Source organism: Mobula hypostoma, chromosome 18, assembly GCF_963921235.1.
Source record: "Mobula hypostoma chromosome 18, sMobHyp1.1, whole genome shotgun sequence".
In the NCBI taxonomy this organism is placed as follows: domain Eukaryota; kingdom Metazoa; phylum Chordata; class Chondrichthyes; order Myliobatiformes; family Myliobatidae; genus Mobula; species Mobula hypostoma.
The window spans coordinates 19,765,990-19,782,339 of NC_086114.1; the positions used below are offsets into that span (position 1 = coordinate 19,765,990).

The window sequence follows — 16,350 nt, forward strand, 5'->3', positions numbered from 1 at the left end:
CTCTGGTTGAAAAAAAAATCAATATTGACACCAGAAGGCTATATCAATCCCAAACTATGCGACTAGTCTTTTCTGCATTTATTTCAGGTCTCCAGCAGTTTTTGCTCATTAGCTGGAATCTCTGTGTCACTTCTTTTTGTTTCCCTGTTCAGTCCTTTGGCTGAGAGTCTCCACTCCTGACCATGGAACAGTTCCCTCTACTGGCAGCAGAGCCAGTAAGCAGGCACAGAGGAGGAGGGTGTCGGTAGGATGTAGCAAGCTGTGATCTTGCACACGCCGTCTAAAGGAGCAGCAGGCTTTGAGACCTGCAGGTGTCTGCAATAAAAATCTGATGCAAGGCTGACCTGACTGTGGCCTGGTGGCATGGTGGATAGCACAATTGTTTTACGGCGCCAGCGATCGCTAATCAGAGTTCAATTCGCGGGCTGCTGTCTGGAAGGAGTTTGCAAGGTGGGTTTCCTCTGGGTACCCCGGTATCCTTCCACGTTCCAAAGCCGTATGGTTAATAAGTTATGAGTATGTTATGTTTGCACCGGAAGCACAGCACAATCCTTGCTGATTTGATTTAGCGCAAACCACACACTTCACTGTATGTTTTGATAATTTGATCTACAGGTGACAAATAAAGCTGACCTTTTATCTTTTTTATAATCAGAAGCCACCTGTACATGAGGGCATTGTCTTTATCCCCATCCCCAGTCCAGAAGCTTTTGTACAAAAGATTAGATTTAAAACTTAGCTTTATTTGTCACGTATGTATTGAAGCATCAAAACCTATAGTGCTGGGGGCAGCCCACAAGTGGGACCATAGAATGCCCATAACTTACTAACCATAAAACATATGTCTCTCTGGAATGTGGCAGGGAACCAGAGCACCGGATGAAACGCACACCGTCACAGAGAAAATGTACAATCTCCTTACAAACAGTGATGACACAATTGTAAAGAGTTACACCAATGTTTCCCAACCTGTTTTTTAGCCCAACGCCCTCTAAAGCACCTTCCTACTTGCCAATGCCCATCTTAGGCACAATATAATTTTCAGCATCCCCATAGTGTAAAAACATGTCTTCTATATACTAACATGAAAAAATTATTCTGCTTTAAATTTTTATTTGGCTTTAAACGTAGCTTACTGCTTACACCTATGCACTGGTATGGCAGCTTCGATATCAATGTAATCCCTGAACTTGATGGTTTTTAGCAAGAGTTGAAATAATTCGGTTCAAGATGTGACAGCAAAAGCCTTAAGTCCCCTCGTGTAACAAACTCTCTTCCTGTTCTTCAACCTTGCAAAGAAATGGGTCAATGACCCAGTCTGAAATTTCCAGATTGTTCAAATCCTTGAATCGATTCTGACAATCCTCCTTTAGTGACTGCAGGTGTAAGCAGCACTCTTGTGAATCAGCGTCTGTGAAGGAGAGTGCCATACTGTCCATGTAGGGCAACTGTGAGAACATTCTTCTCCCAATGTTTTGCTTATATATTTACAATCTTCAAATAAAAGTGGACACTGAACATTTTGCCTGGTTTAAGTTGAAATTCTCACCCTGCAGTTTCATACCTAGAATGTTAATTTTCGTCATACAGCTCGGCTATGTGTGCCACCTCTCCACAAAGAAGCTCAATCTTGTTTCCCAAGCTCTTGTCTACTTTGAGCAAAAATTCAACCAGTGTCCAAAAAGATCAAAGAAATGTTTGAAGCAGCAGCCTTTTGACCGCCAATGCACTTCAGTGTGAAAAAGCAAGCATTCAAACTCTTCATCGTTATCTTGGCATAGCTGACATATCTTGCTATTTAATAGATGTGCTGTAATTTTGTTGATAGCAGATATTACAAGAGTCATGCTTGGAAAAGGGTGCTGGCTGAGGTTTTTGGCTGTGAGCGGTTGACAATGAATTACATAATGGATTGCAAACAGACTTGGAATTTCTTTTTTCATAAATGCCGCTAAACCAGCAGGCGACCTGTTATATACAGTACTCCATCTGTTGCACATGTTCCTAACTGGAATACTTTTAGTCTCAATATATATATTTTGAGCTCGTCATAGATCGATTCACCATTGATATTTGATTTTAACTTTTTACAAAAGAGAATCTCTTAATAAACTTTTCCATTTTTGAACTGCCGTACATATGCCATCAGTAATGCCTCATTGTCTTGCACAGTTGACTCATCCAGTTGTATCCCAGATTCTGCTTTTTGTAGCTCTGTGGATAGTTGATACTCAATGTCTTCGCTCATTTCATCAATACAACAAGCTGTAGAGTTGCTACTCAGAGGAATTGATTTTAAAATACTGGTATCCATTTTAGGAACAGTAGTGAGCACTTCTGATACAACAGGCATTATTAATCTTTCACCAGTTGTATGAGATTTTCCACACTACTATAATTTTGGAAATGTTATAAGAAGCTATAAGATGACTATCAAGGTCATTTTTAGCTTTCTTGGCAAATGACTCGAGTGTAGAACGCTTTTCAAATGCTTCCTTCATCTTCTGGAACTGGATAATACCATAAGTAGCCTTTTCAGGGTGTCTTTTATGGAAGTGTTCCTGCAATCTTGATGGGTTGATGGCTTCATTAAACAGTACAGTATTACAAATAAGACACTAGAGGCATTGCTGATCTGGCAAGAATGAAATAAAACCATACTCCAGGTATGTAACATTGTGTTGATGCACTTTCTGTAGCAGCATTAGAATCCAAGGCCTCACTGCCTTTAGACTCTTAGTGATTGTTCCATACATGTTTATCCATCATTAGTGGGGCTAAATTAAAATTAAAAAAAAACACAAACTGGGAATTCCTATTGGATATTGATGATGGCATTGAGTTGACATGAATGGAACGATGGTAGCAGCACGCAAAGGAATGGTGAGGTGAAGATGAAGATGATCACAACAGTGAAAATTACATTGACAAGGATTCAGATTGGAATCTGAATGTTAGTCAGGACTGAGCAGGTTTTCGGTCAGTTACCTTTGTTAATGTGGTTTAACAATCATGTAATGTCTCATAATCCCCAAAGATGGTTCTTAGCTGCTCATTCGAAGCTTTGAGCTCCTCAAGAGGAATCATCGGGATCGGCAGATTCACTGATTGACTCTATTTCACCATTTAGTTCTAGACGGCACTGTATTGTTGCTCAGCCTGTTTCCTGTAGGTCCGTAGAGAAAGTCAAGAGGGTGTACTTGACTTACCAGTTGTTCAATTGCATGAATTCGTTTTGTGCTACGAGTCAAGGGGAACTGTTGGGCACCCTGGTTGCTAGTTTATGCATCCCCAATAAAGTCTGTTTGGTTGGTAAAGTCAGATTGCCGAGCTTCAGATGCATTGTGACAACGAGTGCTCACCTCCTGCAGAGCTATGGTTCTTCATGTGTTCCAGTGCCTCATCCTTTTTTTTGGGAAGTGCCAGCTCCACGGTCAGGTTTCGTGCCTCAAGTTAGGGTACCGCTTACCACCCCCCCCCCGCCAAGAATCTTGAATGCCCCCGAACGGCTTCTGTTTCCCCTCACGCACCCTTAGGACACATAACCATCTCATTAGCGGGGGGGGTGGTACCTCCCCACTGGGAATCACTGAGTTCTGCTAACCACCAGCAGGGAAATGGATTTACTGTGCTGAACCTTCTTTGCTGTTGATCATCAGTTAAGCAAATCTTCTGGCCCTTGACGCAGAGTAAACATGGGCTGCCTTCACACGGGCTGATCCAAACCCAAATGTGCTGTCAGAATAAACTCCCAAACTGATCCAGCATGACAGATATAATCCCCAAAAACTGGCATTTTATTGCCTTTAAATGTTGCTAGTTTTAATAATTAGCCAGTCCGGCCTTGTGACTCATGCTTTCAGCATTAAGTTTTTGCTTTCTCTTTCCTTTGTCAGATTTAGTTAGTTTCATCTAACCAAGCCTCCTTAGCTGTTCTCACTAAGTTGGCACTGTTACCTATTTCCCAGCTTGTCACAAAGAGGTAAAGTCTAAAACAGGCCATTGCATCCACCAGCAACCAACCATTTACACAAATCGTATTTTCTATTCTCCCCACAGTCCCATCAACTACTCCCAATCTCTGCCACTCGTCTACACTCTAGGTACAATATACCTGTGGCCAATTAACATACCGACCCACTTGCCTTTGGGGTGCGGGTGAAAGCCTACACACTCTCAAACACCACAGGTACGGCCTCTGTAGGGATTGAACCCGGGTCTCTGGAATGTGAGGCAGCAGCTCTACCAGCTGTGTCACTCTGCCTGTCTGTTCTGATCTGAACTAATTCCGTGGCTGTGGACTTACTTTCGGGAACTCTGCAGTTCATGTTCTGTGTGTTATTTGTTTACTTTTTTTATTGTTTGCATGATTTGTTCTTTTTTTTTGTATGTTGGATGTTTATCAGTTTTTAGTGTGGGGTTTCATGGATTCTATCATGTTTCTTTGTTCTGGAGCTGTCTGCAAGAAGATAAATCTCTCAAGGTTGTATATGGTATACCTACTTTGGTAATAAATGTACTTTGAAATTTGAACTGAAGTGTCTCTGTTTCCCTTACCACAGATGCTGCTTGACCAGTTGAAGTTTTCTGATGTTTTCTGTTTTTATTTCAGATTTCCAGAACTTCAGTCACTGATTGTGTTATTCAGCCTTCCTTAAGTCTAGCCAATCACTGACCTTACCTTTTGTTATCTCCACCCCTTACCCTTCTTCTGCAGTGTAAAGCATGTTTCATTTCTAACTATTCCCCAGTTCAGATCAAAGGTCAGCAATCTAAAATGTGAACTCTATTTTCCTCCACACAGATGCTACCTGACCTGCTAAGTATTTAGACAAGAAGATATAGAAGCAGAATTAGGCCATTCAGCCCACTAAGTCTGCTCGGCTATTCAATCATGGCGGATCTATTATCCCCCTCAACCCCATTCTCCTGCCTTCTCCCTGTAACCTTTAATGCTGTTACTAATCAAGAAACTACCAAACTCCGCTTTAAATATTGCCAATGTCTGTGGCAATGAATGCCACAAATTCACCTCCCTCTGGCTACAGGAATTTCTCCTCATCTCTGTTCTGAAGATGAGGATACGCTCCCTAGTCATCGACATCCCCCACTATAGGAAAATATTCTCTCCACGTCCACTCTGTCTAGGCCTTTCAGTATTCAATTGGTTTCAATGAGGTCCCCCTCCGCATTCTTCTAAACACCAGTGAGTAAAGGCCCAGAGCCATCAAGCAGTCTTCATATATCAACCCTTTGTTCCTGGGATAACTTGTGAACCTCCTCTGGGCCCTCTCCAGCATTTCCAGCACAGTCTGCTTTTATTTCATACGCCTGAGGCCTATTGAGATTGGCTAGGGTAAATGACAACTTTCAAAGGGAAATTGGCCCAATACTTGAAAGGAAAAATAGACCCACAGCAACAGGGAAAGAGCTGAGGTGTGGGGTTAATTAGATTGCTCTGTCATTAAAAGCAGCCCAGGCACAGTGGGCTGGATGGCCTCTTCTTGTACAGCATGATTCAATCTCTTTGCCTTCTTCAGGTCACCAGACACAGAGGTCAAAAACCTTCTTCCATCTGTTGCCCCGGTCAGTCTTTCCAGAAGCCTCTCTGAAGACGGCACTGACACCTTCAGCAAACAATTTGAATGCATCCTGGAGTCTCACTGTGCCAAAGGCACCTCCTACACCAGCCTTGACTCAGTGGAAATTCTGGCCTCCCCCAGAAGAAGCCAGGGGAATTACTTCACCTTTGACTTTCCAACCCTAACCTCAGAAATCCAGGAACAGATTAAGCAGAACGCCCGTCTGATCGAAGAGAAGTTCTTAACTTGGAGCAATGCTAGTTCATCCACAGGCTCCAGAGGGGACTTGAACCAGCCAGAAAGCCCCAAGTCACAGGGGTCAAGAGCAGACAGGAATCCAAACGCCAATCCAATGGTGGGCTACAGCAAGTCCGAGAACCTTCTCAGCAGGCGCCAGCTCTACACAGGCAACCATTTACTCAAGGGGGTTCTTGAAATGGGCGCCGATGAACCAAAGTCAGATTATTCATCCAGGTGGGTGGCAATCCATTTTGAACTAGGCCCGAAAATAGTTTCAGAATTTGAAAATAGTTTCAGAATTTGAACTGTGGAGAGGGGTAGATATGCTGATGAAGAACCATGAGATGATGAAATCTGGAGCAACGAACAATCTGCAGGAGGAACTCAGTTGAAATTGGGATTGGAATTGCATTATTATTGTCTCATGAGGTTCAGTAAAAAGTTGGTCTTGCACACTGTTCATACAGATAATTTCATTACACGGTGCCATGAGGTAGTATCAGAACTCAGATTAAATTTTACAGCTACAGAGGCAGTGCAGAGTAGCTAGATAATAACATGCATGGTGGAAACCCTGCATCAAGACTATCTTTTCCTCCCACAGATGTTGGTGGACCTGCTGAGTTCCTCCTGCAGATTGTTTTGATAGCCTGTGCTCGTGCGTCAGCACTGAAAACTTACTGCACTCTTTATTTGTGACATCTCATGGACAGCACAGTGGTGCAGCTGTTAGAGCCACTGCCACACAGCTCTGGTGACCCAGGTTCGATCCTGACCTCAGGTGCTGTCGGTATGGAGACTACACTTTCTACCTGTGACCATGTGTGTTTCTGCCGGGTGCTCGGTTTGCTGCCTCATCTCAAAGGCGTGCGAGTTGGAGGGTTGATTGGACACTGTAAATTGCCCCTGGTGCGTAGATGAGTAGTAGAATCTGGAGGGAGATGATGGAATTTAAGATAAATCGGAATATGGGAATAATGTAAATGGCTGTTTGATGATATCTATGGACTCGATGAGCTAAATGGCCTGTTTCCTTAGTGTATGACCCTGTATTGTGATCTCAAGTTTTCTCACTATTGTTTTAACCCATCCTGGGCTTTGTGGTCCTTCATTCCCACACCCTGGTGTACCCATAATTTTAAATATTCAACCACTAGTAACCAGGCATCAGCTCCTTGGGTAGAAAGTTCTGGAATTCCCTCCCTGAATCCCTCTGTCCTGTACAGACAAGCCTGTCTTTTCAATCAAGCTTTGATCATTTGCCCCAATATGTGACTATGCCTCATTTCGTTTGAAAACACTCCTGTGAAATGTTCTGGTCTATCCTTGAAGTTGTCCTCTATGGCCCAGCATAGCACTCTGCAACAGATTACTGCAGTAGGCACACAGCGTACCTGTTTGGATATCCTACCAACAGCATCAAACCTCAAAGATACTTGAGCAGCTTGGGAGTCTGTGTGCTTCTTGCCCATCTCCCTCAGGGCTTCCCTCATCATTACATTTTGACCGAGATGGTCATCACCAGGAATGGTGCAATGGAGAAACCTGTTCACTCAAATCAGTAATTGGAATGCTGGAGTAAAATGTCTCTCTTCTGAAGATTATCATACTCTTTTAAGGAGGTTTATAGACTTTTTGAAGATGAAAGATCAGTTTATTTGTCACATTGAAACAAGCAGTGAATTGTATTGTCTGTGTCAATGACCAATGCAGGTTGAGGATGTGCTGGGGCAGCTTGCGAGTGTCAGCATACTCTCAGCACCAACATAGCCTACATGGTCATGGGGAGAATGTACAACCTCCTTACAGATAGCAGTGAGAATTGATCCCCAATCAGTGGCGCACTGTAAAGGATTATGCCAGCTCCCAACTACTGCGCTGCCCCAAGGACTTGGTAGCATGGTTACAGGCATAAATGGCTGCTTGGTGGTGTTCATGGATGCAACGGACCAAATGGCTTGTTTCCGTAGTGTATGACACCGTTATTCTGTTGATCTCAAGCCCTCTCACTATTGTTGTAACCCATTCTGGGCTCTGTGGACCTTTATTCCTGCACCTTGGTGTATCCACAATTTTATATATTCAAGCACTGGTAGCTAGGTATCGGCTGCTTGGATAGAAAGTTCTGGAATTCCCTCTGCCTTGTACAGAAAAATTTAACTCTTTAATCAGGCTTTTATCATTTGCCCCAATACGTGGCCATGCCACATTTTGTTCGAAAGCACTCCTGTGATGTGATCCTGTGATGTGTGTTTTGGGCCATTGTCCTTTATGGCCCAACAGAGTAGTCCACAGCACCCTGCCAGGTTGCTGCCTCAGACACACAAGATTGACTTGTTCGGATATCCCAGGAACAGCATTACATCTCAGTGATACTTGAGCAGTTGGGGTCTGTATGCATCCCGCCCATCTTGCGCTGGGCCTCCCTTACCATTTCATCTTACCCAGGAATGTTATCGCCAAGAATGGTGCAACGTAGAAATCTGCTCACTCAGATCAGTAACTGCATTGTTGAAGCAAAATTTGTTCCTTCTGAAGAGTATCATAAGTTTTTAAGGATGTTAGTGGACTTTTTAAAGATTAAAGATTAGCTTTGTTCGTCAGGAGTACGCTGCACATACAGTGAAGGTCAATTATCTGCGTCACTGACCAGCACAGTCTGAGGATGTGCTGGAGGCAGCCTGCAATTGTTGCCGTGCCTCCAGTGCAAACATAGCATATCCATAACTTACTAACCCATCTTCAGAACGTGGGAGGTAACTGGATCACCTGACAGAAACACAGGTGGTCATGGGGAGAATGTACAAACCCTTTACATTCAGTCGTAGGCATTGAATCCCGATTGCTAGCACTGTAAGGCATCACGCTAGCTGCTACACCACTGCACCCCCCCCACCCCCCAAGGGCAGGGTACCATGGTTACTGGCTTCTCTATATGTCTCATAATGAAAGAAACCTTTTTATGTTGTCCGTGCAAGTAACACTTTGTTGTTCAGTTCTCTATCGCAAAATTGATCCACGTTTGACTGTTGGATGATATTAATGGAACCAAGTTCAACTTAATAAGGTATCTGGATCTCCAGAACATTTACTTGTGATTATGAGGTAACTTGCAGTTGGTTTCTAAGTGTAGGCTATGTACAAATATTCAGCATAGCAATTGCCTAAATGACCATAAGAGATAGGAGCAGAGTCGGGCCATTCAGCCCATCGAGTCTGCTCCACCATTACATCATGGCTGATCCCGGATCCCACTCAACCCCATACACCTGCCTCTTGCCATAACCATTCATGCCCTGAATGGTCAAGAAACTATCAGCTTCCACCTTAAATATACCCTCGGACGTGGCCTCCACAGCAGTCTGTGGTAAAGCATTCCACAGATTCACTACTCTCTGGCTAAAAAAATTCCTTCTTACCTCTGGTCTAAAAGGTCACTTCTCAATTTTGAGACTGTGCCCTCTTGTTCTGAATACCCCCACTATAGGAAACAGTCTCTCCACCTCCACCCATTCTAGCCCTTTCAACATTCAGCAGGTTTCAATGAGATCCCCCCAACATTCTTCTAAATTCCAGTTAGTACAAGCTCAAAGCTGCCAAATGCTCTTCATATGTTAACCCTTTCATTGCCAGAATCATCTTGTGAACCTTATCTGGACTCCCTCCAATGGCAGCACATCCTTTCTGAGATATGGGACCCAAAACTGTTGACAACACTCCAAGTACAGTCTGACTAGTGCCTTATAGAGCCTCAGCATTACTTTCTTGCTTTTAGAGTTACAAAATACACATGGACTAAGATGTTAACTGTCCTGTACTATCACCAGTGGGATCATCAGTTGATCTGCCACTTGTCTTCAGGAGTTTCAGCCCGCTTATGATCAAGACTTCTTTGAGGTGGTGGGCCAGCAGTGCTAAAGCACCAACTCCCACTGGTGAGCTTAAAAACTTGGCATCTGCCTCTATCAGAGTTGTTGGTCACTTCCATCCAACAGATAGTCTACTCTTCAGGTGTCTATACAACTACTGAAGGGAATATTTAATCCCCTTTGAAATAATTGCCAACATTGCATTTGCCTTCTTTACCACAGATTCAACCTGTAAATTAACCTTTTGGAAGTCTTGTATGAGGATTCCTAAGTCCTTCTGCACCTCTGAATTTTGAACCTTCTCCCCATTTAGATAATAGTCCATACTATTGTTCCTTTTACCAAAATGCATTATCATACATTTCCCAACACTGCCACGGTGCTCTTCTCAATCTTCACAGCTCTGTATTAGGTAACACCTCACCTCTCTTTGCTGGGCTAGTGATGACCTTCTGTGCATTGCTCAATGTATATCTTTCATGATTAACCATGCAAAATGCAGTTGTAGAGCCATTGCAGCTTTGGATTTAGTGATCTGGAGATTGTGGGATCAAATCCCACCAAATGCAGATTGTGAAACTGGATTATAATGACATTTAAAATGAAAAATTGCTACTCCTGAACTGTTGGAACCTGGTAAGACTGAACTTTCTCAATCTGAAATTCCACTGATGAGGTAGTGAGCATGCTGGGAATCAAGTGTATGAAGTCACGTACTGAATGAGGTTTATTACTTCTGCTTTGGTGTGACCCTGCACATAAAGGCACCATGTAGGTACAGCAAGTGATGGTGACTGCAGATGGAATGTTAGTCTTTATTGCAAGGACAGTGCTGTATAAAAGTAGAAAAGTCTAAATGCAACTGTACTGTGGGAACACACCTCGAATGTTCACTAACGCCCAGTACAGTTCTACTTGAACTTAAATTATACACAATTTTTCAAAGAACGAACACAATTAGAACAAAAGAAATCAAATTCCATTTTAGTGCAGAACGATCAAAGTAGTCATTGTATTGCTAAATTGTAGTGATTAGGGTCGTGCCGTGTGGTTGAAGGAAAGTATCAGTTCTTGAATCTGGTGGCATGCGTCATCAGGATTCTATACCTCTTGCCCAGTGATACCTACAAGAAGATGGCATGGCCTGGATGGTGGGGATTTCTGAACAGGAATGTTGCCTTTTTGAGGCAGTACCTCCTGAAAATACTACTGATGGTGGGGAAAGGTGTGTTCATGATCCATTGGTCCAAGTCCGCTACATCCCCGTACATTCAAATTGCTGTACTAGCTCAGGATGCAGACATCTGTGGAAGTTTGATAGTCATCTATGGGACTTATTAAGGTGAAGGAAATAATCTAGACCCAATGATCATGGGTTTGGCATTAGAGTGTCAGACAGGAGCAACAAATGAGAGAGGGAGGAAATGTCTAAATTGTTATTCAAGGACTGGTAGATTTTGCTAATATTGCTGAAGAGGGGCCTAGTGGTGAATCCAGTCTGAAGCCACAAGCGACCACTTTTTGTAATCGCTCTAGATTCCAGCATCTGCAGTCTTTCATGTCTCAGCAGATGCTGCCTCACCTGCTGTGTTCCTCTAGAGCCCTTTGTGTTGAGCCTGTCTCTGAACCATGCCCCCCCCCCCCATTGAGTCAGAGAGGGTTTGGTTTAGACTTCAATTCAGGTGTGCCTGTGTATACCCACCTGGTTTTGCCAGGTGCACTGAGGTAAGACCTGGTTCAGTTCCTCCAAAGTGACCTAACAAACCAATAACTAGAAAGCAAGCTAGGATGAGACCTGCCATTTTCTGAACAATGTAACCTACATGTACTTTCTGTACATCTTTGTTCAATGTTTACTTTTTGGCAGGTCAAGGGTTAAAATCATGGAATACTGCAGGACTGAAGTACTTGTTATCCCATTGTATCTGTGCCAGCTCCCTGATGGTTATCCAATGAGCCCTTCTCCCGGGCCATGTCCTATCACCTCAAGATTCAAAATTGTTTATTGTCATTCTTCAGTACATGAGTGTAAAGGATAACAAAATGATTGTTACTCCGGATCCGATGAAGCATAAAAACTCAATAAAAGCAATCCTGTAAAACACAATGTACAAGAAACTGTAAAATGGCTGTGCATGGGGGTGAGGAAGGGTGCTGAGGAGCTTTGGAAAGGAGTGGCTGATGCCAATGTGGTGGCACATTTATCCAATTCCCTTTGGAAATTCCTTATTGAATCTGCTTCCGATGCCATGTTCCAGAACACATGCGAGAAACAGAGATTTTGTTCTCGTGTCATCTCCAGAAGGTCTGCAGAGGTTTACCAGAAATGGAAAACAATAGTCTTGAGCATAGGTTGCATGGACTACAATGGAATGGTGGTGCATTCATTTATCTTAATCTTGGAAATTCATATTAGACCATATGACGTAGGAGTAGAATTAGGCCATTTGGCCCATTGAGTCTGCTCTGGCATTTTATCATGGCTGACTCATTTCCCTCTCTAGCTCATTCTCCTGCACTTTTCCTGTAACCTTTCATGCCCTGACTAATCAAGAACCTATCAAACTCTGCCTTAAATATACCCAATGACCTGACCTCCACAGCCACCTGTGGCAATGGAATTCCACAGGTTCACCACCTTCTGGCTAAAGAAATTCCTCCTCATCTCTGTTGTAAAGAAATGTTCCTCTATTCTGAGGCTGTGCCCTCTTGTCCTAGAGACTTCCACCATAGGAAACATTCTCTCCACATTCACTCTATCTAGACCTTTCAACATTGAATAGGTTTCAATGAGATTCCCCCCCACCCATTTTTCTAAATTCCAGTGAGTAAGGGCCCAGAACCATCAGTCGCTCCTCACGATAAGCCCTTCATCCCAGAATCATTCTTGTGATCCTCTTCTGGACCCTCTCCAATGTCAGCACATCTTCTCTTAAATAAGGGGTTTTGTCTATCCTGCTTGTTGTTTCCTCAAAGGACTCTAACAGATTTGTCAGGCACGATTTTCCCTTAAGGAAACCATAAGATATAGGAACAGAATTAGTCATAAGGGCCATTGTGTCTGCGTCGCCATTTTATCATGGCTGATCCATTATTCCTCTCAGCCTCAATCTCCTGTCTTCTCCCCATATCCCTTCATGCCCTGACCAAACAAAAACCTATCAACTTCTGCCTTAAATATACATAAAGACTTGGCCTCCACAGCTGCCTGTGGCAAAGAATTCCACAGATTCACCACACTCTGGCTAAAGAAATTCCTCCTCATCTCTATTCTGAAAGAAGGTCCCTCTATTCTGTGGCTGTGTCCTCTGGTTTTTGACTTACTTATAGGCTTCCCTTGCATGTGTTGTATCAAGAGGTTGGTCAAATTCGGATTGTGTTCCCTGAAGCGGCAGCAAATGATGGGAGATCTGATGAGGGTTTATAAAATAATGAGAGACATAGGTAGAGGAGGCAGACGGTATCCTTTTCCCAGCGTTGAAATATCCATTACCAGAGGGCATGCATTTAAGGTGAGAATGAGTAAATTCAAAGGAAGCGTGAGGAGCAAGATTTTTACACAGAGAATGGTGGGTTGCTGGAATGGGTGGTGATAGAGGCAGATACTGTACATAATGAACTTTTAAGAGATGTTCAGATATGCACATGAATGGGAGGGAAATGGATGATATGTGCAATGTGTAGGCAGAAGGGATTAATTTAATTGGCAATTTGATTACTAAATTAATTGACTCGGCACAACATTGTGGGCCGAAGGGCCTGTTCCTGTACTGTACTTCTATGTTCTAATATAGGAAGAGGCCATTCAGCCTATCGAGCCTGGGCTGACTCACAATCTTTCCCTACTAAATTTCCTTGCGACCGATTCTCCACACTGTTCCAATCAACCCTGCCATTCACTTGCAACACAGAACATAGAACTTAATCCAAGCGACATCCTGGTAAACCCCCTCTAAAGCTTGCACATCCTTCTTATAAATGAGGTAACCAGAACTGAACGCAATGCTCCAAGTTTAGTCTAACCACAGTTATGCAGAGCTGCAAAATTACTTCACAGCATTAGGGGCAGTTTACAGTCATCAATTAACCCAAATTCCATGGCTCGGGAGTTATCCTGGTGCCCTGGCAAACATTCCACCCTCCTCCATCGCCACCAGGGCTAGATGAAACCGATGGAGCATAACTGAGCTGCGTGCAAGGTGGCACCTGAATCTGCCTCCTAATGCTCTCATTGTGTGTTAAGCACTTTGGAATGCTTCTGAGGGTTATTATAGTGTGTTGTGTCAATACAAGTCCTTTTTCTGCTATGAGTGTGTTATTATTTTGAAAACAGCCAAGTACAACTTAGCGCCAAAGGGTTAACCAATTGTTTTGTAACTACGTACTTACAACCAAAGCAGGCCTGCAGAAAGGGACAATGCTTCTTTCTCTATCTGCGTGAAGAAAGTCTCCAGTGTAATGTGGAAACAGCTTTGGCAGAGAGCCAAAGAAGGGCAGCCTGCTTGCCTGCACTTCCTGGTGATGTCCTTTAAATAAAATAACCAACAACAAGAGAACGCATGGACTCATTTAAAATGAGGTTAGGTGGTGTGTGGTCCCATGGCCGGAGATCATCAGGCTGGCCCATGAGCAGGACGTACAGAGCTAGAACAGCTCTCTTCAGGTATGTGGCTGATAATGACATGTTGCTTGAAGCCATCTTAGTCCTTGGGTTGATCTCTCTGCACGGAATCATCCGGTTTGCTCGCTGTTGTCCTCTGTTTCCTACAAGCTGCAGACCGCATTGCAGAAGGAAGCGTCAAGGGAGCATGGCTTTCATGCATTGCCGTCAGTAAGCTGGCTGGAGCAAATGGGATGAAAATTAGGACAGTGTTCAGGACACCCTTGAAGTATTGTACTGATTTCTGCACTCCACAGCAGCCTGTAAATCTATGTCAAGCAGGCCACACGTTTTGGAATCAGCTTCTGCAAAAGGTTGCGGATCAATGCCAAAGTGTCATGTGCTGTAAAGTTGACCTTGTAGCTTGCTGTACCACCGTCCCCAATTTCCGAATGCATGGAGCAGAACTAGAAGGTTACTGATCTGATTCACAAGCCAATGAGAAACCCTGGGGTGAGGGGAGAGGATGATTCAACTACAGAGAAAATTAAGAGATGAGACAGTAGTGGAGGTCATTTAGAGGTTCGCTAGGACGGGAAAACCTTGGTCACAAGGGAAGAATTGGAGAAGTGGAGTTAGTTTCTTTGAATACTAAAAGTAGCTCTACAAGGGGCTCCAATAGATCAATAAGGAGGATTAAATTCACTTAATAGCCTAGTGGTGCAGATTTAATGTTTTTAGTGAAAATGTTAGAGGGGAAATGAGGGAAAATAAGCTTTCATACAGGGCTAACATACAAAGTGCTGGAGGAACTTTTCAGTTCAGGTAACGTCTATGGAGTAAAGTGGGCAGTAGGCAGTTCAGGTTGATATCCTTGATCTGGACTGGTCCATTGAAGGATCTCGATCCAAAACATTGACTATCCATTTCCGTCCATAGGTGCTACCTGACTCACTTGAGTTCCTCCAGCACTTTGTGTATTGCCTCAGACTTTCAGCATCTGCTGTCTCCTGTATCTCCATTTCACTCAGGGCCGCTAATCATCTGGAATTCACTGCCTGAAAGCGACGTAGTAACAGTGGGCCGCATCCCACATAAATAGTACCCTGATGTCTACTTGATGACTGTGACTTGCATGGCTATGGACGCAAGGCTAGAAGGTAGGATTAGACTCGGTAAATTTTCTGACATTCTCATGGGTTTAGAATAAGTGAGAGGCTTTCTATTGGCAACAGGGCTGGGAACAGACTCAATAAGCATAAGGTGATCAGCAAAGGTAGAAGAGGTCTTATTAAGAAGCCAAGTGATTAAACAGCAAGATTTGTGATCTCAAAAGTGGAAGGTGTAGAGGAAATAAGTTTAGAGCCGTTAAGCAGTACAGCACACTACGGGGCCTTCAGCCCACAATATTGTGCCAACCTTTTAATCTAGTCCAAGATAAATCTAATCCCACCCACATGGCCCTCCACTTTCCTTTCAACTATGTGCCTACCTTCATTGCTTGTCATGCTACTGTCATTTAGGACAGCAGTGAAGGTCCTCTATCTCTGTCGTCCTTGGCCACTCAGATGTAGGATTCTTCACTGCTGTTTCTGTAGTAGTGCTTTTGACCAGTCAGGATTGTTAGACCTGATCTGAACCGTCGAACGTGGAGGACCGGTAGACCACTCTTAGTCTGGCCTCTACCCTTTGACCTGTTGGCATGGGTGACCCGATTAGGAGCCGAATCATAAATCCCTGACTCCAGCCAACGTAGCTCTCTGGGTAACTGAGGTACACAAGCCTCCAAACCATGACAAGTTTGTAATCCTCTTGGAGGTTGTGCCTATCTAGGAGTCTTTTAAATCTGTTTCTGTCATCACCTGTGGCAAGGCATTCCACGCATCCACCACTCTCTGTTTAGAATACTTACCTCTGACATTCCCCCCCACCATACTTCCTTCTGTTCACCTTAAAATTATGCCCTCTTGAATTAGTCATTGCTGCCCTGGGAAAATGTCTCTGGCTGTCCACTCTACCTATGCCTCTTATTATATTATACACTTCTATTAAGTCACCT

At 43.6% G+C, this 16,350-nt stretch overlaps 1 protein-coding gene across 1 annotated transcript in view; it reads left to right on the forward strand.

Moving 5' to 3' along the window:
- Nucleotides 1-16,350, forward strand: part of LOC134358370 (PH and SEC7 domain-containing protein 1-like) — a 179,616-nt gene that overhangs the window by 31,433 nt on the left and 131,833 nt on the right. Inside the window, exon 5 of the mRNA XM_063070518.1 lies at nucleotides 5,541-6,056. Coding sequence (XP_062926588.1) covers nucleotides 5,541-6,056 — 516 coding nt within the window. The remainder of the gene's footprint in view (nucleotides 1-5,540; nucleotides 6,057-16,350) is intronic.